The sequence below is a fragment of the Erinaceus europaeus genome, chromosome 5, assembly GCF_950295315.1.
Source record: "Erinaceus europaeus chromosome 5, mEriEur2.1, whole genome shotgun sequence".
NCBI lineage: Eukaryota > Metazoa > Chordata > Mammalia > Eulipotyphla > Erinaceidae > Erinaceus > Erinaceus europaeus.
The window spans coordinates 10507436-10530264 of NC_080166.1; the positions used below are offsets into that span (position 1 = coordinate 10507436).

The window sequence follows — 22829 nt, forward strand, 5'->3', positions numbered from 1 at the left end:
TCCTATAATACCTCATGTACTAGGTGGTAATTTGGAACCATGTCTACAATTTATAATAGAATTAATTGTGGCCATGAAAGAGAGTACATCCAAACCACGATAAGAATTTTATTGAAAATATCCTAAAGAGGATATTTTTCCTAGAGATTCTGTATTTCTACTTCCTAAGTATTTGAGAAAATGTGATTAAGGGGAGTGATTTTCTAAGAAGTGGGGGTTTCAGAATTTCCTTTTGATAATGAGTCTTTGTACAAATCAGAATTACTTATATATCTTGGGTGTAAAGGGGCATAAAGAATGTTTTTAGGGGAGTCGGGTGGTAGCGCAGCGGATTAAGCACAGGTGGCACAAAGCGCAAGGACTGGTGTAAGGATCCCGGCTCCCCACCTACAGGGGAGCTGCTTCACAAGCAGTGAAGCAGGTCTTCAGGTGTCTTATCTTTCTCTCTCCCTCTCTGTCTTCCCCTCCTCTCTCCATTTCTCTCTGTCCTATCCAACAACAACAACATCAACAATAATGACTACTATAACAAAACAACAAGGGCAAAAAAAGGAAATAAATAAATAAATATAACAATGTTTTTAGAATCACTAAGAGCCCTCAGTTCTTTCAAGTAATATATGTGATCTCTGCATATTACCTTTGAATGGAGGTATATGGAACTTTAGCATATAGGTGGTGTTCACAAGAGTTACAGTTCAGAGTAATATGCTTATGGAGTGAATTTACTATGACATAGAGAACTTAATCATTGTTCCTTTTTATTTTTTAGACCTTTGAAGAAGCCAATCTCTGTCAGACATTGAATAAAAACATCGCTAAAGCTGGCTATACTAAGCTGACTCCTGTGCAGAAATACAGTATTCCTATTATATTAGCAGGACGAGATTTAATGGCGTGTGCTCAGACAGGGTCTGGAAAGACTGTAAGTCATTTTCACACATATATTCTGCCCTGTATCCAAGATGATAGTGCCTTTTTAAGCTTATTTTTCTCAGGCAACCTGTTTTTTATTATGTAGACAGTTTCTGGATGATGTCAATGAACTGTGATATATGTTCCTGCTTTTGCTTCTGATTTCTGCTTTTACTGGGGCATGTGTACTTCTGAAGAAAGAATTTTTAACTCAAGTCTAGAATGTTGGGGTTCACAGATGCTAATATTTTATGTATTCATTTCTTTCTGGAAGATGATAGTATTTAAAAAGAAAGTGAGGGCCAGTGACTATAAAACACAGGAAGGTAATAAATAGTCTATGTCATATAGCTCAGGCTGGTTTAGAGTTGTAAAGATGAGACATAGCTGTATGCCTTACACTTCTTAGTAGGAGGTAACATCACTTGATGCTACTTCTAAGAGATGTATAATGATAACCATCTGATTGGCAGGTCTCAGGAATATATTCCCTTGTATAAAGAAATGTAGTTATTTAGAATTCATGGATATGAATTTTAAAAAGAAAGATTTTATAGGATAGATGAATTTTATCATTTATTTTATGTTACATAATTTGAACACAATTATCTGGATATTAAAAGTTTATCTGAATAAACATTGTTTTCTTTTATCTCAAATTTACCAAAAAGATTAAGAAGGAAGACTAAAGACTATACTGGCACAAAGACTAGCTTTATATAGACAGAAAAGTCATGTATTTTAAACCTGTAAATTATACACTTTAACTTCTAGGCAGCTTTTCTCTTGCCAATTTTGGCTCATATGATGCAAGATGGGATAACTGCTAGTCGTTTCAAAGAGTTACAGGAACCAGAATGTATTATTGTTGCACCAACTCGAGAACTGATCAATCAGATCTACTTGGAAGCCAGAAAATTTTCTTTTGGGTAAGTAAATCTGGTATTAAAGCTACAAACAAGTTTTTCTTCGGAACTATTTATAGAAATAGTGCAGTATATATACATGTTAGTCATCTTTTTGAGTAATGGTCACATACTCTGTCGGTGTTCTTATTTTAAAGTCATTCATTCCTTTTTTTTGCACCGACATGGTTCCACTGCTCCCTATGCCTCCCCCCTTAGGTAGAAGATGAGAGACAGGAAAAGAGAGGCAGGGAAAGGAGAGAGACTACAGAAGTGCTCTTATGGGAGTTGGGCGGTAATGCAGCGGGTTAAGCGCAGGTGGCACAGAGCACAAGGACCGGCGTAAGGATCCTGGTTCAAGTCCCCGGCTCCCCACCTGCAGGGGAATCGCTTCACAGGTGGTAAAGCAGGTCTGCAGGTGTCTACCTTTCTCTCCCTCTCTCTGTCTTCCCCTCCTCTCTCCATTTCTCTCTGTCCTACCCCAACAACAACAACAACAATAACTACTACAACAATAACAACAACAACAAGGGCAACAAAAGGGAAAATTTTTTTAAAAAAAGGAAATAGTTAACTTTAAAATATTAAAAAAAAAGTGCTCTTATATGGTGACTAAGGACTCGATCCTGGGTCCATGTGTGTGCTTTGTTGTTTATTTTATTTATATATATTTTTTGCCTTCAGGGTTATTGCTGGGGCTCGGTGCCAGCACTGTGAATCCACTGCTCCTGGAGGCTATTTTTTCCCCCTTTTATTGCCCTTATTGTTTTATCATTGTTGTGGTTATTATTATTATTATTGTTATTAATGTCGTTGTTGGATAGGACAGAGAGAAATGGAGAGAGGGAGAGAAAGATAGACACCTGTACACCTGCTTCACCACTTGTGAAGTGGCCCTGATGCAGGAGGGGAGCCGGGGGCTCAAACCGGGATCCTTACACCGATCCTTTCGCTTCGCGCCATATGCAGCTTAACCCGCTGTGCTACCACCCGACCCTTCTTTATTTTATTTTTTTAATATTTATTTACTCCCTTTTGTTGCCCTTGTTGTTTTATTGTTGTAGTTATTGTTGTTGTTGATATCGTTGTTGGATAGGACAGAGAGAAAAGGAGAGCAGGGGAAGATGGGGGAGAGAAAGACAGACACCTGCAGACCTGCTTCACTGCCTGTGAAGCCACTCCCCTGCTGGTGGGGAGCGGGAGCTTAAACTGGGATCCTTCCGCCAGTCTTTGTGCTTTTCAGTCAGCTGTGCTCAACCCGCTGCACTTCCTCCCGACTCCCTGTTTCTTTATTTTTAAGTGCATTTTGGAGGAAATTTGTGAATTCGAATGTTACCCCTTTATTTTAGTGATTGTGTAGTTTTTCTGTATGGGTAGACTAAATTCAGGTCATCTCTTTTTATCTACTTAGTTGGTTTTCAGTCTTGATATGAAAGATTATTTGCAACAAAAAATATTTTATAGACATATCTCTGGCCATAGATCAATATATTTCCACATGTTTATTCTGACAAAAGTCACTTTTGATTATTATTTAATTTGTGTGTGTGCTCATGCTGCCGATCAAATCTAGGGCCTCATAAATGTGAGGCATGCCCTCAACCACTGAGCTATGTCCCCAGTCAAAAGATTTACTTAAAAATTTCACTAGAGGGGCTGGGTGGCAGGTAGAATGCACATCACCATGTGTGAGGCTCACAGTCCAAGCTCCCAGTCTCCACCTCTAGGTTGTAGGTTTTATGACTAGTGCTGTGGGTGTCTCTCTTCTCCTCTCTGCCTCTTCACTCTTTATCAAAAAGAAAGAAGAAGAAGAAAAAAAAATAGTGGAGCCAGGCAGACACTGAGTCTCAGTGATAACCCTTGTGAAAAAAAAAAGTGTATCTTCAAATAGTGAAAACATTATTGATTCAGCTCTTGAGTAACAGTAGCTTCCCTATATCTGACTGAAGTGGTATTACCATACTTGAGGGAAAACTCGTGTGTTAATCTTCATTTGTCTTCTTCTTAAAAGTAATGCTTAATGCTAGAGAATGTATAACACTTTGTGTTTTTTATTTATCATCTGCTCATTTTTGGGGTTCTTTTTGTGTGTAGGTAAAGGTGTATTTACCATTATTTCTGAAGAGTCTGTTTTTAGATTGCATACATTTCTTAAACAGCTGCTCATTTTTTCACTTCTTCCTGGGCAGAATTTATTTTTCTTTTAAATAGTTGGATCTATTAGTTTTACGTCTTAGGAACAAAGGCCTACCTTTCAAATAACTAGAAAATGACATTTTTGTTATTGTCAATAGGACTTGCGTAAGAGCTGTTGTTATATATGGAGGAACTCAGTTGGGACATTCAATCCGACAAATAGTGCAGGGCTGTAATATATTGTGTGCTACCCCTGGGAGGCTGATGGACATCATCAGCAAAGAAAAGGTAGGTGCTCAAGGGATACCAGCCTTGTAGAATTAACATTTTTGTTATGAAAAAGAATGACATAAAAATAGACATATTTATCAAAGCACCAGTCTGTATCAGCTCCCCATGATCTATTTTTCTTACTTTTGAGGTAAAGTTGTTTTACAAGACTCTACATGTTTTAGGCTCCACTTTCAACTGTGATCAGATTTTGCATTACCACACCACATGCTCACCCCCTGCGGAGCCACTGTAGAACCTACATGACCAGTGACTGTCCCCCATCCTCTCCCACTTCTGTGACTTCGGTCCTCCATCAGATCCTCAGGGCTTGTGTTTGTTTGACTCTGTTTTGTTGTATGCCACTTAAGTGAGAACATCTGATACTTGTTCTCCTTATGACTTAATTTGTGTAGAATGACTATCTCCAACTCTGTCTGTATTGCAAAAGGCAAGATTTCATCCTTCCTACAGCTAGGTAGTATACCACTATGTGTGTGTATTTACTGTATCTTCTTTAAACATTTATCTGTGGGTACTTGGGTTGTTTCCATCTTAGCTATTGTAAATAGCACTGAAAATTATATAGGTGTAGACTTATTTTTTTTTTTGGAGTAGTGATTTTGTTTTCTTTGAATATATACCTAGGTGAGGGGTTGCTGGATCATAAAGTAGAGCTCATTATTAATTTGAGGAATCTCCACAAATTATTTTCCTTAGGGAATAGACATTCCCATTAACAGTGTACAGTAGTTCTTTTTTTCTCCATATTCTTGCCAGAACTTAAAACAGTTGTTGAAAATGTTATTGTGCTATATTGATCTCATTTCTTTTAGTCTTTTAAATATTTTATATAGTACTAGAGAAATTGAAAACAGGTAAACAGTAATTATATTATTTAAATAGTGTAGTTTAATATAGTGATCAGTGTGTATTTTTCTGTTTTAACTTTTGGAAATATCCTTAAAGATTGGGCTCCGACAAGTCAAATACTTAGTTCTGGATGAAGCTGACCGCATGCTGGATATGGGTTTTGGACCAGAAATGAAGAAATTAATTTCTTGCCCCGGGATGCCAACAAAAGAACAGCGCCAAACACTTATGTTTAGTGCAACTTTCCCAGAAGAAATTCAGAGGTAACCTTTGTCTTAGTAAAAATAATTGTTAATGAACATAGGTGCTTTTGTGGAAGGAGAACCAATGTGAATATTCTATTTTGGAGAGAGATTTTTTTCTTTCTTTCTTTTTCTTTTTTTTTTTTTTTGTCACTAGGGCTTTGCTGCTCTGGATCTGCTTTTCAGTTAGAAAAGGGTGGAGGATAGAGAGAGAGAGAGGGAGGGAGGGGGAGAGATAGAGAGAGATGTAGAGAGAGACAAAGATACTGGCCACATAAGCAACAAAGTTTCCTCCAGTGCAGGAAGCTGGGCTTAGAGCTGGGATTAGGTATACTATCCAAGTTAGGTTTTTTGTTGGCTTAAGAGGTTCAATGATTTAAAAAAAAAATATTTAACATAATTTAAGAGTAGATACATTACTAAATGTTTACCATATTCTATATCATTTTGTACTTTTTATCCCTGACTTTGAATTCACATCACATTTTATTAAAATGTGTATGTGTATTGCATGTTTGCATAGCTTAGTATAGCAAATGTACAGCATTGTACCAACCAAGAATTTATTAGGTGCTTATTATGTAAGTTTTTTTTTTAAATTATAATTTGTCTTCCAAACCAAAATCACAGAGTTTGGGAGAATCGAGCTTTTTGTTAAAAAAAGATTTACATACTAATAGTTGACAAATATTTGAGTATCATAGAATCACTGAATTCTGAGGTTAAGGTGACAGACCCTTGCTGGAATGGCCACTGTTTCCTGACTGCTGGACCTTATCTGCAGAAAGCCTGATGTGCCCAGACAGCATCTTGAGTTAATCATTCATTAAGACCCTGTTTCCTCTTGCAGATGTTTTTCTCTTTGGGAATAAGCACCTCTTAACCCCCAGAACCTATTTTATTAAAGGGGTTTGGAAAGACAGATTTCCCGTCTGGGTCACTAAAAATGATCATAGATGGGCCATTCTCACTTCAACCCCTTGTTTCTCAGACCTGTATGTCATATAAAGATCTTTGATTGTTGAACGGCGCCTTATCCTGATAAGAATTACATACAAGTGAGGCAAGGTGGTGGCATGCCTGGTTGAGTACACGTGTTATAGTGTGCAAGGACCCAGGTTCGACCCCTTGCTCCTACCTGCAGGGGCCAAGCTTCGCAAGTGGTGAAGCAATGTTGCAGGTGTGTCTCTGTCTCTTTCTCTATCTCCCCCTTCACTCTCGATTGCTGGCTGTCTCTGTCCCACAAATAAAGGTAATAAAATTGATAAAAATATTTATTAAAAAAAAGAATCACGTACAAGCTGTTCCTTAAACTGTTCTTTCAGTGCTTGGTTACATTTTCTTTCAAACTGATAGCATCTTGTGTTGTGGTTACAACATTACCTGTGAGCCCTCTGGTCATAGTCTGGTCCTTCACTTTCTTTGCTGTGTATTTGGTCCCCTGGTCACATAGGGCTGCTGACTATTGGATTATGAACTGTTTGAATAAAATCAAAATGATCTCTTTATTGGAGAGAAACATCTAAATTATAAAAAGCATTTGTTCAGTTGGCAGTACTTTTTAAAAAGGTTCCCAGTGGTACATACATAATGTTTTCTTACATCTAAAAGTTTTTCATTTGAAATGAGCTATCTACATTCCCATCATCTTTGATAATATTATGTAGGTTATCACCTACCTAATTAGTATATGGCATTTCTTCTGTTTTTCAGTTTGTGTGAAATAGGATAATATTCAGATATTGCCCCACCGGAATACCGACTGTGTGCTACTCACAATCAGCAGTTGTTACTGCTGAGCCACATTTTACTATAAACTCTGTTGCTGTGTGACGAACAGGATAGGTTCCTGACCTTCGGTCGGATATGTGTATTCTTGAGTTTCTGCTCCATTGTTCTATCTAAAGCCCACATTCTTAGTCATCACAGCATCCATTTCTTTAACTTCACTCCTGCTTGTAACTCTCCACTTCTTCTTCTTCTAGCATTTGCCCTTCTTCCGTAGCCAGTCAACAGCATCAGGTTGAGCCTGATGTAAAGTTTCGAGACCTCCTTTGAATCTGGAGAGGTGGCAGTCGTGGACTATGTGGGTCATAGTCTGTCTGGAGCCGCAGGGGCAGTTCGGGTCGTCTCTGGCTCCCCAGCGATGGAACATAGCGGCGCACCGGCCATGGCCTGTTCCATAGCGATTGAGGAGGGCCCAATCATAACGTGCTAGGTCAAAGCCGGGTGGACGCTTGCAGGGGCCTGTGATGAGGTGTTTGTTCTTTACCTCAGCTGACTGCCAACTCTGTTTCCAAGAGTCTGGAACAGAGAAGTTCAGTGTAGGCGTAGGGGACCAGATTGGATGACGAGACGTCAAGCGTTGAACAGGGTGGGCGAAGATATCCTCGTATATTGGCAGGTCCGGTCGAGCGTAGACGTGGGAAATGAACTTAGATGATGCCGCATCCCGACGAATATCTGGTGGGGCGATGTTGCTGAGAACTGGCAGCCATGGAACCGGGGTGGAACGGATGGTTCCAGAAATTATCCTCATGGAGGAATATAATTTGGAATCGACCAAGTGGACATTGGGGCTACGGAACCATCCTGGGGCACAGTATTCTGCAGTGGAATAGCATAATGCCAGAGATGATGATCGTAGTGTGGAAGCGCTCGCGCCCCATGAGGAGCTGGCCAGTCTTGCAATGATGTTATTCCTTGCACCCACCTTTGCTGCGGTTTTTATGAGTTGTTCGTGAAATGACAGGGTGCGATCGAGAGTAACGCCAAGATAGACTGGCTGGGCTTCATGCCGGATTCTCGTATCATCAAGCTGCACATTAAGCTCACGCGAGGCCGAGGCATGGTGTAGATGGAAAACAGATGATACCGTTTTAGCAGTGCTAGGGATTAGTAGCCAATTTTTACAGTAACCAGATATCAGAGACATGTCTTTCGTGTTTCCTCGAGGATGTCAAACTTGGATGCCTGAGTTGCACAGCAGATGTCATCGGCGTAGATGAACTTCCTTGAAGAAGTTTCTGGGAGGTCATTGATGTAAATATTAAATAGCGTAGGAGCCAGAACAGAGCCCTGGGGGAGGCCACTTGAGACAAGTCTCCATCTGCTAGACTTGTCACCCAGATGCACCCGGAATCTTCTGTTTTGGAGAAGAAACGATATAGTGTTGGCCACCCATGGAGGCAGGCATCTTGAGATCTTGACTAGGAGACCACGGTGCCAGACCGTGTCATAGGCTGCTGTGAGATCAACAAAGACAGCACCCATCTTTAAATTCTTCTGGAATCCATTTTCAATGTAAGTTGAGAGAGCCAGGACTTGTTCGCAGGTAGATCTTCCTGGGTGGAAACCAGCTTGGGCGGATGATAGGAATTTCTCTGTAAGAGGAGAAATTCATGACAGAAGCAGCCTCTCAAGGAGTTTGTAACACACGGAGAGCAGAGAAATTGGTCTATAGCTGGTGGCCAGTGTTGGGTCTTTCTTTGGTTTCAAAACTGCTATTATCTTCGCACGACGCCAAATTTTGGGCATAGATTCGGATTCCAAGATGTGGGACAGGAATGTAGTGAGCCACTTCTTTGCCGCGGGGCCCAAGTTAAGAATGAGTTCTGGGGTGATGTTATCATAGCCAGCAGCCGTTCCCGGTTTAACCCTCTTCAAAGCGTCTTCCAGTTCATACAGTGTAAAGGGAGAGAGTTTTGGAGATGGACAAGATAAACGGAAGTGGGATGACCACTCATGGGAAATTTCTCTTTTCCAGGCTGGGTCGATCTTAGCACGTCCAACTTGAGCTAGGTGACTGGCCACTGAGTTTGGAGATACGGGAGGATGGGAGACGGGAGAGGGTTGGCTACCAGCACCCAGACTATGAAGAAGCTTCCAGGCCTCCCTACTTGAGTGGGTGAAGTTCAGACTTTCCGTGAGTTGTTGTCAGCGGGCTTGGCGTGCTGCATCCAGGGAGGCAATGAGATGGTCAGCCACATCTGGGTCGCCCGACTCATCATGCTGCTTTAGTAGTTGCTCACATTCAGCATCAAGACAAGGCGTATAGTTAGCACGTCTCCCACGAGGAATGGCTTGGGAAGCTGCTTTGAAGATGGCTTGGCGCCTGTAGGAATCTTCAGAGGGGATAGAGTTAATTGGAATTGCAGGAATAGATTTGTTGGTAAGATCACTGAACAGACGCCAGTTTGCTTTCAGAAAGTTCCATCTTAGTTTCTCCGAGCACAGAATCAGTGGAAGCTGGAGACCAATGTGGATGATAGCTGGGCGGTGATGACTGTGCGGGAAGATCTTGAGAACTTGTCTCGTAGCGGGAAAGGCTTGGCCGTTGTCTGTTCTAATCCAGCACAGGTCGGGTGACGAGTCTTTATTCCATCTAGCACTGTGAAAAGAGCCTGGCTGTTTGGGATCGTATAATAGGGAGAGGTCATTTACTGAAGCCCAGTCGGCTAAGATAGAGCCGTCAGCACGAGTGGAGGAATATCCCCAGTCTCCAGTTATTACCTGTATATCTGGTCTTTCTTTGTGCTTCAGGTGTTTAAGCTTTATTAGGATGTTTGTACTCATAAATGAATTGCCATCCACTCTTGTTGGCATGCCCCAAATTGAACCTCCCTGCTCTTTTTTTTTTTTTCCTACTCTAAAGCTTTCCTCATGTCTTTATGATAAGAAAGCAGGTGAAGAGAAAGGAGCTGCAATTATTTATTAAAATGTTGGATATGTTGATTTTGAACCATTTTCATGACCTCCTATAAACTACCCTACATAGAAAATAGATGGAGGCCTCCCCAAGACCTTGTTAAGAGAAACTTAGCTTTGTCGTTGGCAGTTCGCCCTTTCTCCTCTCCCCCATGTTTCTAGGTAATGTAAAGGGGATCCAATTGTGGAGAGTGCTGGACTGATGAAGCTTCTCCAAGTTCCCAAAGGTCCTTTCTTTCTAAGTCTCTGCTGCAGTGAGGGCAGACCAAAGGGCCTGCCAAGTTGCCTCTGGCCTGCTCTGTAGCTCAGGTCCAGTCAAGGGAAGGTCACAGGTACTCACCAGTCAGACTAGCTTGACTGCCAAAGGGCATGCCAGAATCAGTCAGGCAGGCAGCAGTTCAGGCCCCACACGCTCCCTTCTTTTATACCTGACCTAGCGCTATCCTTCCACCTTGGGCTGGACCTCAGATCTGTACATGTTTATTAGACAAGCAAGGACTGTAGTAGCATCTCAACTAAAAGAATGTGGAGTGGGCACAGGCAGCTATATATGATAACAGTTTGATACACAGCAAATAGTTGTTTCTATTCATGCTCCTTTGAAGAAGAAACCTACCCACCTCTTAGAGATGTGACAAGCACTAGTCTAAGATCTGATTCACTCATAATAGTTCATTTCAAATCCAGTAATTAACGATTGATATTTTCACAAAACAACTTTTAGCAATAATTTACAATTGATATTTTCACATAATAGTTCATTTCAAATACAGTAATTAACAATTGATATTCTCACAAAACAACTTTCAGCAGTACTTTACATAAAAACAGTGAGAGAAGAACAAAATGTTTGCCGTGGGGTTACTGTATTCTGTTCCTAATAAATTCCTCCTTGTTGTGTTCTGGTATTTTAGTTTGACAGACTCTGACAATGTCAGTTTCACATGCTTAGCACACCCACTTGAAGTTACTGTATTAAGTTGATACAAATGTGCATTAGTGTATTATTACTGTGTTGATGGAAGAGGGTAAACTTAAGTAATAAGCTCTTGTCTTTTAAGGTTGGCTGGAGAATTTTTAAAGTCAAATTATTTATTTGTTGCTGTTGGACAAGTGGGTGGAGCATGCAGAGATGTTCAGCAGAGTGTTCTTCAAGTTGGCCAGTACTCAAAAAGAGAAAAACTTGTTGAAATCCTACGAAACATAGGTAACTTAGATTACTATATTTTTGTTGTGGTTTTGATTTTTTAACAATTTTCTAAGAGCTGTTAGCATTTTATTTAAAGTATTTATTGAATATAACTTTAATTAGTGTGAGTTTAAATGACTATATTTTGTTTATGCTTTCTTTGAAGCTTCTTCATTTATTAATATGTAGTCAGAATATTGCTCATCTCTATTTTATAGTGGTATTGGGTTGTTGAACCTGGGACCCTGGTGCTTTAGCCATGAACGACATTCTACATGACCATTATGCTTTCTACCCCTCTGAAGTTCTTTTCATAAAAGACTTTATGGTTAAATTAAAAAATTGTATTACCTTTATTTATTTATTGGACAGAGACAGCCAAAAATCGAGAGGGAAGGGGCTGATAAAGAGGGGGGAGAGACAGAGAGACACCTGCAACACTGCTTAACCACTTGCAAAGCTTTTGCCCTGCAGGTGGAGACTGGAGGTTTGAACCTGGGTGCACACTGAAGCATGTGCAGTCAACCAAGTGTGTCACCACCTGGCCCCTGGCTAAATTTTTTGTGTCAACTGTGAATTACTTCATTTTTTTTTCTTTATTTATTTAGCTTCCAGGGCTATTGCTCAGGCTTTGTGCTGGCACTATGAATCTATTGCTCCGGATGACCATTTTCCCCTTTTTATTGGATAAGACAGAGAGAAATTGAGAAGGGGAGGGTATATATATATATATATATATATATATATATATATAGAGAGAGAGAGAGAGAGAGAGAGAGAGAGAGAGAGAGAACACCTGCAAACCTTCATTACTGCTTGAGAAGCTTTCCCACTGCAAGTGAGGAGCCAGGGCTCGAGCCCTGATCCTTGCTTGCATGGGTCCTTGTACTTTGTACTGTCTGCTTAACCAGGTACACCACTGCCTGACCCCAACTGTCTTAGTACTTTACATATTTACTGAACATAGTCCCTTTTCCTCCATAAAGATTAAAATTAGGGAGGACTTGAGACTTAATTCAATAATATTTTACTAAAAAATGAGTTCAGGAATGTATATGTATTTTTTTTTATAGAAAATAAAGGTCTACCCAGAGGGCTATGAACTCCATCAGGACTTAGAGAGAGAAGAGGAAAAAAGGAAGGACATTCAGAAGTAGTAATAGGTGTAGGTGTCACTTAGACAGGAAGGGAAGGCAGGACCATAGGTTTAAAGAGAACCGGTACATATATGTAAATGTACACAGACAGACAGACAGTTATAGAATAATAGTCAAGCATATCTGACCTTGGGAAAACTAACTGTAGCTTCCAGTGGAGGGAGAGGATGGGGCTGTAGAACTCTGGTACAGAATTACACCCTGTTCTCTTACAATTTTGTAAATCAATATTAAGTCACTGATAGAATTTAAAAAGGGAAAATGAAGGTCTAGTAACATCTTTACATCATGATGTGTACTCCCTTCAAAAATGAGTTTGTTGTTGTGTTTCCAGTTCTGAATTTTTTTTTTTTTTGCTTTATACGACTTACTATAATTGTGGACTCAAAAGAATTTTAGACCTGGAAAGGACTTTAAAGTTATAACTTTTTCTCCACACCCCAAAAGAAAGTTTTTATTTCTAAAGACAATCACGTTTGTTTAAGATAGCTTTAATTTGTGCCTAGCTATAAACATTTCTAATATTCCCATTTTAATACCTTATAGCTACTCCACAGGCTAAATGTATTTATAGACTACACATCTCCCACCTCCCATTTTAGCAATTTATGTTTGAGTTGGAATGTCACTGCCTTGAGAGAAAAGGCTAGAAACCATCTAATTTCTAATACTGAGAAAAAATTGTAAGAGAGGGAAGCTTGACTTAGAAAGTGTGCCCTCTCTCATTCCTCTTTTTTTTTCTTTTGCTGCAATGGCTTCATGCCTGCATGATCTTCCCCCTCCCCCCCCAGCAGACACCCTCCCTCCAAGTTAAGAGGATAAAGGCAGAGGAGGAGAGGAGAGAGAGACAGAAAGGAGAGAGACCACAGCACTTGAAACTTCTCTTTCATATGTAGTTGGGGAGTTTAAACCTGGGTCCTCATATATGGTAAAGAATACTCAATGGAGTGAGCCATCCCTTGGCTGCCTAGAAGGTGTTTTTAAAGGTCTCTGTTCTTCAGGGTTTGTTGAGTTCTATTGAAAAATAGTTTATACTTAGTACTTTGTTGAGTTCTATTGAAAAATAATTTATACTTGAGAAGTTTTGTTTACCATATATACCATTGATATATAAATTAAAAATGACTACTATGAACCACACATTGAGACATCAATCAACTACCAGATGGTTTCACTCACATGTGTACACATGAACCTGAAAAAAAAAAAAGCAAGCAAATTGATTCTAAAACTTTGTGAGAACTCTGGTGGTTATCTTTGGTGATGGATATGGTGTGGAACTATGCACTGTAATCTTACTATCTTATAGCCTACTGTTAATCGCAAATTAAAAAAAAAAACTGTCCCAGTATAAATTGAACCTCCACATGTAGAAGAGGATAAGTGATGGATCACTTTTCTGACATTAGGGAAATTGAGGAAACAGCTCACCCTACTAAAAAACATAGAGCTTGTATGCCTGAGACCACTTTTCTGACACTAAAGCACAATTCTAGCATAATCACCTTAAGGTTTCTTATATTGTGAATTTGTCACATAGGGTGTGAGAATTAAGTCTGGTGGAGTTTTGATTATAATTTTATTTTAAAATCATTATCATTTTCTTCACTATTACTTTATTACTATTTTACTCATCAGGCTGTATGTGAAACTCAGTGCCTGTACAGCTCCACTGCTTGTGGTGGCCATCATTTGTTCTCTTTCTTTTCTCCAGATAGTGAGACAGAGGAAGAGAGAGGAGGAGAGACACTGCTGATTTGCTCACCACTTGTGAAGCTTCCCCTTCTGCATGCTCTCCTATGTGGTGGCCTGGGACTTTGAACCCAGGTCATCTTGCATGGTAACATGGGTGCTCTGTCCGGTGAGCCACCCATCTGCCCCCAGTGAGGGACTCTGGGAAAATTGAGTGTGTGAATTTTATGGCGCAGTGCCTTGCTTTCTCTCTGTACTGGTATACTGCTGTATTATTTAAATTGTTGAATATTTTGTAGTTTAGAGTTCACTGATCTTGTATTTTTAACTTTCCATGGGATGTCCATATTTTTCTTCATACAAGTTATTTCTCATTTTCTACTTTTTAAATTTAAGTCTGCTAGCTTTTCTAATTCTGCCTTTAATATGCATGTTACATTATTTGATGCTATAATCAACCTTTTACACCACTTAGAAATTTTTTTGCCATTAGTTTTATTTCTGGTGGCCATTTTTTCCATTCCCCTTTTTTGATAACAGGGTGAGAGGCACAGGTGGAGAGAGAGAAATAAAGAGAGACAACTGCATCACTTCATCACCACTAGTGAAGCCTCCCTCCTGCAGGTGGGGACCATGAGCTTGAACCCAGGTCCTTGCACATAGTATTACATGAACTCCACAGGGTGAATCACTACCTGGCTTCCACATAACTTAATTTTAAATGAATAGGTGTTAAATATTTTACTGAGTTCATATTATAGTTACATGTTATTATAGTTATAGTTAAAGGATAATTTGAAGAACTTTATTTTCATTTTTTTTTTTTTTTTACTGATGAGCAGCATTTATACAGCAGTGAGTTGTGATAGAGTTATAAATGAGTTTGAGCCCTGGTTCCCCGCCTGCATGGGGGAGCCTCATAAGTGGCAGAATAGGTCTGGAGGTGTGTGTCTCTCTCTCTTCCTCTCTGTTTCCCCTCTCCTCTCAATTTTTCTCTGTCATATCCAATAAAGGAAAAAACAGACTGCGAGGAGCTGTGGCTTCATAGTGTTGGGACTGAGTCCCAGCAATAATCCTGGAGGAAAAAATAAAATAAAAAATAATTATAAATGAAAGAAAAGATTTAAAGAACCATGAAGGGTATGCTAAACAGTGACATACTATACACTTCTTAGTCTCTCTCAGATTTCCCTGACAATGAATATCCCCTCACAATCACAGTAATCCAAGGAATTTTTTAAATTTTTATCTAATTTTTAAAAATTATCTTTATTGGATAGATACAGCCAGACATCGAGAGGGAAAGGGGGTGGTAGGGAGACAGACACGTGCAACACTGCCTCACCACTTGCAGAACTTTCCCCCTGCAGGTGGCAACTGGCCCAGTAATTTTTTTAAAAAAAAACTTTATTTTTTATTTAAGAAAGGATAAATTAACAAAACTATCGGGTAGGAGGGGTCCAACTCTACACAGTTCCCACCACCCAATCTTCATATCCCATCCCCTCCCCTGATAGCTTTCCCATTCTCTATCCCTCTGGGAGCATGGACCCAGGGTCATTGTGGGTTGCAGAAGGTAGAAGGTCTGGCTTCTGTAATTGCTTCCCCGCTGAACATGGGCGTTGACTGGTCGGTCCATACTCCCAGCCTGCCTCTCTCTTTCCCTAGTAGGGTGGGTCTCTGGGGAAGCGTAGCTCCAGGACACATTGGTGGGGTCTTCAGTCCAGGGAAGCCTGGCTGGCATCCTGATGACATCTGGAACCTGGTGACTGAAAAGAGAGTTAACATACAAAGCCAAACAATTTGTTGAGCAGGAATTTTTTTATACAGTGCTAGAGATTGAACCTAAGGCCTTGCACATGTGCTGTACCACTGAACAGCCTCTTTGACCACTGAAAACATATTTTATACTCTTAGGAGAAAGGAAGAAAAGGAGGAGAGAGATGCAAAGCACCTCTCCACTATCCACGGAATTACATGTGCTTCTGGCCTTGGTTTTTTGTTGTTGTTGTTGTTTTTTTTTTAAATGTGATACTGGGCATCAAATCCAGGTCCTCTTATATGGAAGGTATGGGCTCTACCAACTGAGATCTGATTATATCCTTAGCCCTGATTCTTATTACTAAGAAATAATAATAAATTGGTGCCAGCCAAGATAATTTAGGATGTACTTTATTTGGAATTGTTCAGGCACAGTTATTCTTTACAGTGCCATAATAATAGAGCAAAATTTACCATTACTTTTGCATATGCAGATATAAATGTTAATTACACTGAACCTGAATAAAGCCCAAGAGTATTACTTTCGTTCAAATGTCTCTTCAGCAACTTCTGTGTTCCCAGCAAATGTGAAAAAGGAAAATAAAATTTGAGTCTGATAATTCCATACAGTAAACTTAACTTTTAAAAAGTATGATTGACACAATGTTTTATTTAGTTACTTATGCAGCATAATTTAATATTGTTGTGCAGATGTCTCTTTCTCTGCCTGTCACCCCTTCTCTGTTTCTGTCCTATAAATGTAAATAATGAATGAAAAAAATGGCTGCTGGGAGTGGTGGATTCATCATGCAGGTGATAACCCTGGTGGCAATAAGAAAAAAATAGCCCTCTTAAACCCTTGCCCTGCAAGGGTTTTTCTTCTTTAGACTTAATGCATACTATTTGTTGTTTGCTTTCCCATAGTGAAAGTATGTGATTTGTTTTATTGCTGCATTTAATAAATAAATAAATAAACACACACACGTATATATGGAAGGGTTCATGGTTAACAGTAAATACAGTTGTTGTTAAATTTATAAAATTGCTCAGTTTTCTGCAAACACTCTTAACTCCTAGCTTAGGTCTTTCTTCATCATCATGTACCAGGACTTGAAAGTCCCTCCACCCCCAGAGTCTTGGACTTTCGTGCAGTACACCAAACCCAGTTCAAGTTTCACTTTGTGTTTCCCCTTTCTGTTCTTATTTCTCAACTTCTGTCCATGAATGAAATCATCTCATATTCATCCTTCTCTTTCTGGCTTTTCTCACTTAAACATTAAAACAGTTACTGCATGGCACCTGCTCATGTGTTGGATAAATGAAGTCACTTCAGAGAGAGATGGGAGAAAAGGGGTTGTTAATAGTAATACATTCTTCTGTTCATTAGACAATCTCTTAAATGTTCAAACTCTCTTTTAATATTTACTAATGAGAGAATGGAAGATAGTGCTTCATCTGCTTCTCCAACACTCAAGTCTAGATAAATTCTTTATGTAAAAAATTTTTCTGAATACTTGAATTTCTGCTATTTAAATCCTTTAGCAGCTGGAGAAACAGGCAGGTGGTGCACACACATGCTTGAGGCTTGGAGATTGACCCAGTATTACATTTGTCAGACCTGAGAGATGCTCTGGTCTCTTTCATAAAAAAGTTAAAAAAAGTTAAGAAAAATATGTTCTTTTACCTTCAAAAATAACAAGGAAATATTCTCTTACTGGGTAGAAATTCTTGGGATTGTTACTTAATTTTCATTATAAAATACTTAGGAGACAAAGAGGTTTGCATTATAAGACACTGTTGGGATATGGGATATGTCTACCCTGGATTCTGTGCCATTTTTATAAGTATCTTGGGCAATCAAGTCAGAATGAGGAGGACCTGGTTCTTTTAGGTGTTAAAAAGCAAAGATAGTACTAGCAGTATTGAAGGACTTGATAGAAATTCATGATTGCTGAGAGTTGACAATTTCTTTCCCTAAATCTCTATTTCCTGGTTGTGACATGGGAAGCCAGAGGGCAAGTTAAATATTTTAGTTTTTAAGGTAGGAAAGTGGTTTTTGTCTTTTTATCTTTGGCATTCATCTATGCAGAAACCTGTGAGGTCAGGTTCAGATGCTGGGAATGTATTGTGAGGAGGGGGATCAGACAATCTCTTCCTCTATTCTCTTCTCTAGCCTTTTCTTAATTTTATAGTTTGAACATTGTTTCATTGTATTGTAGGTGATGAAAGGACTATGGTCTTCGTTGAAACTAAGAAAAAAGCAGATTTCATTGCTACTTTTCTTTGTCAAGAAAAAATATCAACTACAAGTATTCATGGGTGAGTAGATGAGTGTTTCTTAGTAGGGAAATGACTTCTATTTATGAATTTAAAAAGAAACAACAGCATATAACTAATATAAGACTAAAATTAGTATTCAGAATTCTCAAGACCAAAGTGGTTTTCTCCATGTCTGTGGCCTTGGGCCAAGTACTGCAGTTTGTTTCCATTGGAGAGAGTAGGGACCCATAGCTCTGGTGGTAGGAATGGTACAGAATTATACCCATTATCTCATAATTTTGTAAATCAGTATTAAGTCACTAATAAAAACAAAATAAAAATATCCTAACAAAAAGAGCAACAACAAAAAAATGAAATAACCCAATTAAAAAATGGGGCAAAGACATGGATAGAACCTCCACTTAAGGGATCAGGAGGACCAACAGGCATATGAGAAAGTGCTCAAAACCACTGATTATCAAAGGAATGCAAATACAGACAGCACTAAGGTACCACTTCATACCAGTGAGACTGGCCTGCTTTGGAAAGGACAGTAACAACAAATGCTGGTGACTATTCAGAGAAAAAAAGATGACTTCTGCACTGCTAGTGGGACTGTAAATTGGTCCAACTTCTGTGGAAAACAGCTTGGAAATTCTCAGAGCACTAGAAATTGATCTACCCTCTGATCTTGCAGTTTTTCTCCTGGGGATTTACCCAAAGAAACAAACACCTATCAGAAGAGATCTGTGTATATCTATGTTGATAGCAAGCAGCACAGTTCATAATATGCCAAAACTTGGAAGCTACCCAGATGCCCAACAGCTGTTGGGTTGCTGAGAATATTGTGGCATATATACAAAATGGAATACCACTCAGCTGTTAAAAAATCTTTGCCTCATCTTGGATAGAACTTCAGGGCATGTTAAGTGAGATAAACCAAAAATAGAAGCACAAATACTGAATGATCCCACTTCTAAGAAGGACAAAGAGAAAACACAAAATGGAACTTGGTGTGGGTATAGTATATGGCACCACAGCAAAGACTGGGAAGGATGGGAGTAAGGGCATGAAGAGCTTCTTGGTGTCCTGTCGCACTATGGTAGGAAAGGGTCTAAGTTGTGGATGAAAGTGTTCTAATGAGAGCGTTCATTGGGGCATGAGGGGTTTACTTACTTGGTGAACAACTACACTTTAAACCATTAAGCTCCCAATAAAAATGATGTAAGAAAAAATAGAGGGTGAGAAACAGAAGAAATACCACAGCACCATCCCAACACTCAAGAAGCTTCTTTAAAAGATTTTTTTTTAATTATCTCCATTTATTGGCTAGAGACAGCCAGAAACCAAGAGAGATGGGAGAGAGAGAGACAGACAGACAGACCTGCAGTCCTGCTTTACCACTCGTAAAGCAGGTGGGGACCAGGGGTTTGAACCCAGGTCCTCGTGCATTATAACGTGTACTCAGCCAGGTGTGCCACTATCCAGTCCCTGAAGCTTCCCATTTACATGGTGCTTCAGTATGTGACTATGGGCTCAACTCTTAGTCTTTGCACATAGTAAACATTTTTCTTAATTAAAAAAAAAGTTTTTTTTATGAGAGAGCGCTTCTGTTTCTTGTAGTGTCAGTGATTAAACTCAAGTCTTCACACACTGTGGTATGTACTTTATTGCCAAGCAACCATGCCAACCAGCCCTATTTTTACTTCTATTGAAGAAATTTATATGTTGAACTTTAATGGTCTCTTTTTAATAATTTTCTCTTAGTATTTTATTTATTTACAGAGCATTGCTCAGTTCTGACTTATGGTGATCCCAGGAATTGAACTTGGGCCATCTGTACCTCAGGCATGAAAGTCTGTTGTGCTAGCAGTAGTACTATCTCCTTACTCCTGATTATTATTATTTTAAAAGATTTACCTGAATACTGGCTATATATAGTACTGGACTTGAAAACATGAGGCCCCAGGTTTTATATTTGATATCATATATGCCGGAGTATGGTACTCTGGTTCTCTCTTAATCTTACTAGAAAATAATAATTAAAAGTTAAATAAAACTATAAAACATTTAAAAAATATTTATTTTCATGAAAGAAAGAATGAAGGAGAGAAAGCATGAAGGAGAGCATTGCTGATGTCTGGCATATAGTAGTTCTGGGGGTTGAACCTGGGGTAGCAGGTGTGCAGATTTGGTGTTCTGACTTCCAATTATCTCCCTATCCCCCTTTAATACTTTTTTGAAAAATCTTTTTAAGAACTGTCCTAATATATGCTTGCTTGCTTCTTTTTCTTTTTTTTTTTTTTTCAAGTGATCGAGAGCAAAGAGAGAGAGAACAAGCTCTTGGAGATTTTCGCTGTGGAAAGTGTCCAGTTCTTGTTGCTACTTCAGTGGCTGCCAGAGGACTGGATATTGAAAATGTTCAGCATGTTATAAATTTTGATCTACCGTCTACCATTGATGAATATGTTCATCGAATTGGGCGTACTGGTCGTTGTGGAAATACTGGAAGAGCTATTTCCTTTTTTGATCCTGAATCAGATAGCCACTTAGCACAACCTCTTGTGAAAGTACTCTCAGATGTAAGTTTGACATTTTAACTAAATGGATTTTATTAAAAGTAGGTATTTTATGTTTATATATAGATATACATTGTTCTAATATTTGGACATTTTATATGCATATTGGTCTTTTGTTAAAAGGCTCAGCAGGATGTTCCAGCATGGTTGGAAGAAATTGCATTTAGTACATATGTGCCTGGCTTCAGTGGGAGCACAAGAGGAAATGTGTTTGCATCAGTTGATACCAGAAAGGTTAGTTGAGGGTAAAATCCAGAACTTGATTTTATAAATGTTTTACTTAATATTGTTAAGTGACTATGGCTTTCAATAATTTCTCTTAAGTCATTATATTTTATGCTTAAAAGAAACATTGCATTTCTCCAAATTTTATGTATCTGCATAATTTTAACCTCAAAGGTGAGGAAGTAATTTTGAGCTTTATGCTCAAGAATCCTGTTTTCATAAATTCCTTGACATTTTAAATTGGAATTTTCTGAATCTTCTATTGGAATTCTTCATTTTTAGAATTTTGACTACGTTGATAAGTAAATAAAACAAAAAATGACATGACTTTTATAATGTGTCAGTTTGTAGATAGCAGCATCTTTGTGCAGATTGAGTGAAGACTCATCATTAAATGTGTGTGCTTGTTCATTGACATGTAAGACTTTTAAGTTTTCTACTTGCCAGCTGTTAGCCTAAAAAAGAATTTTCTTGAAACATGCAAATTATGTAGCTTTATTTTTTTTTTAAGTGGATTTGTTCTTTTGACAGTCAAGTTACTTATATTTTGGGCAAGACTTGCTAGAAAGCTTGAGTTCCTGTCGTCAGTCTGGGCAATATAGTTTTAAATTTGCCATAAAATTAAATGTTTTTCTTTCTCTCTCAAAGAATTTCCAGAGCAAGAACACCTTGAACACAGGAGGATTTTCTTCTTCACAAGCTCCCAACCCAGTAGATGATGAGTCATGGGATTAACACTTAGCCAACCTTCACATTTGTGGTATCATTTTGATGGAAAGAAGAAAATAGTTTTGATTTTTGAGTTTTCAACAAAATTGTGTAACCTGGTACTCTCTGGTAGTCGTCCTTTTGTTCTCATTCCCACCCTTAAAGAAATCTTATTGACTAGTTCAGTGAAATGCTGAAAGTTGACAACATTGCAGTTACTGATACGGTGTTAACTGGGAAAGATTAAAGCATTCCAAATGTCTTTCTTATTTCTACTGTATTCTTCAGGGGGTTTAGACATGCCTCATGTCTAAATGCTAAGTCCTAGTATGGTGTTTATTGATCTCAGAACAAGCAATTTGATATACTTTTTGTTAAAATTACTGGATCTTATTTTTGTCACTGTGATACCATGATTCTCATGAAGCAGTGATAAATAAGCTTTTCAAGGTGATTTTGATTTTAGATCATTAGCTACATGATGAAAGTTGGCTTGATGTTGCAATGTGAGTTCTGTACTCAGTGATATAACAATTGTTTATAATATATAGACCTTCCTTAAAAATAAAGGATGAAACACTTTCCCCCTAAGTTTTCCACTAGCATTTAAAATTTTTTTGTTACATAAAATTTGAAACTCTTATATTTTGGAGTTTTGTTTTATTTGCCTACTAGAACTAGTGAACCAAAAATATTACATAAATTAAATGGTAGTGTTTAATATCCACCCTTGGATATTATGTAGGTGAAAACTACTCTTTGAACTCAAGCCACCTCAGAGAAAAGTGTACTCACAGGTCTGAGAAATAGCTGACATGGTAGAATATATATTCTGACCATGCACAAGGCCTTGGGTTTAAACCCAGATAGCTCATGGAAGCACCATGAAGGGTCCTAGAATGGCAGAGCACTGCTGTGGCATCTCACCCTCTTTTAAAAAACAAAGAATAAAAGATAGGTCCAGGAAGGTCATTCATCAGTATTGCTTATGTGCAAGACTCGGAGTTCATTTCCACCAGCACATTTTTTAAAAATATGCTCTTTCTTGCCATAGTTAATGTTTTTATACCCTAAGACTGATGAGAATAAAACCTTCCTTTTCCAGCCTCCATTCTATTCTTAAATTTAATACATTTGGAATGTAAGACTTTATTTTTTTTTATTTAAGAAAGGAGACATTAACAAAACCATAGAATAAGAGGGGTATAATT

The 22829-nt window shown here is 38.6% G+C and overlaps 1 protein-coding gene across 7 annotated transcripts in view; it reads left to right on the plus strand.

The window, feature by feature from the left end:
• DDX4 (DEAD-box helicase 4) overlaps positions 1-21880 on the plus strand; it is a 61454-nt gene extending 39574 nt beyond the window's left edge. For all 7 annotated transcript variants that reach the window (XM_060191051.1, XM_016186323.2, XM_016186324.2 and 4 more), the window contains 9 exons: positions 773-925; positions 1690-1844; positions 4115-4244; positions 5196-5362; positions 11110-11255; positions 18067-18166; positions 20418-20688; positions 20809-20919; positions 21559-21880. In XM_060191051.1, coding sequence (XP_060047034.1) covers positions 773-925; positions 1690-1844; positions 4115-4244; positions 5196-5362; positions 11110-11255; positions 18067-18166; positions 20418-20688; positions 20809-20919; positions 21559-21645 — 1320 coding nt within the window. In that variant the 3' untranslated portion in view covers positions 21646-21880. The remainder of the gene's footprint in view (positions 1-772; positions 926-1689; positions 1845-4114; positions 4245-5195; positions 5363-11109; positions 11256-18066; positions 18167-20417; positions 20689-20808; positions 20920-21558) is intronic.
• The last annotated feature ends 949 nt before the right edge of the window (positions 21881-22829 follow it).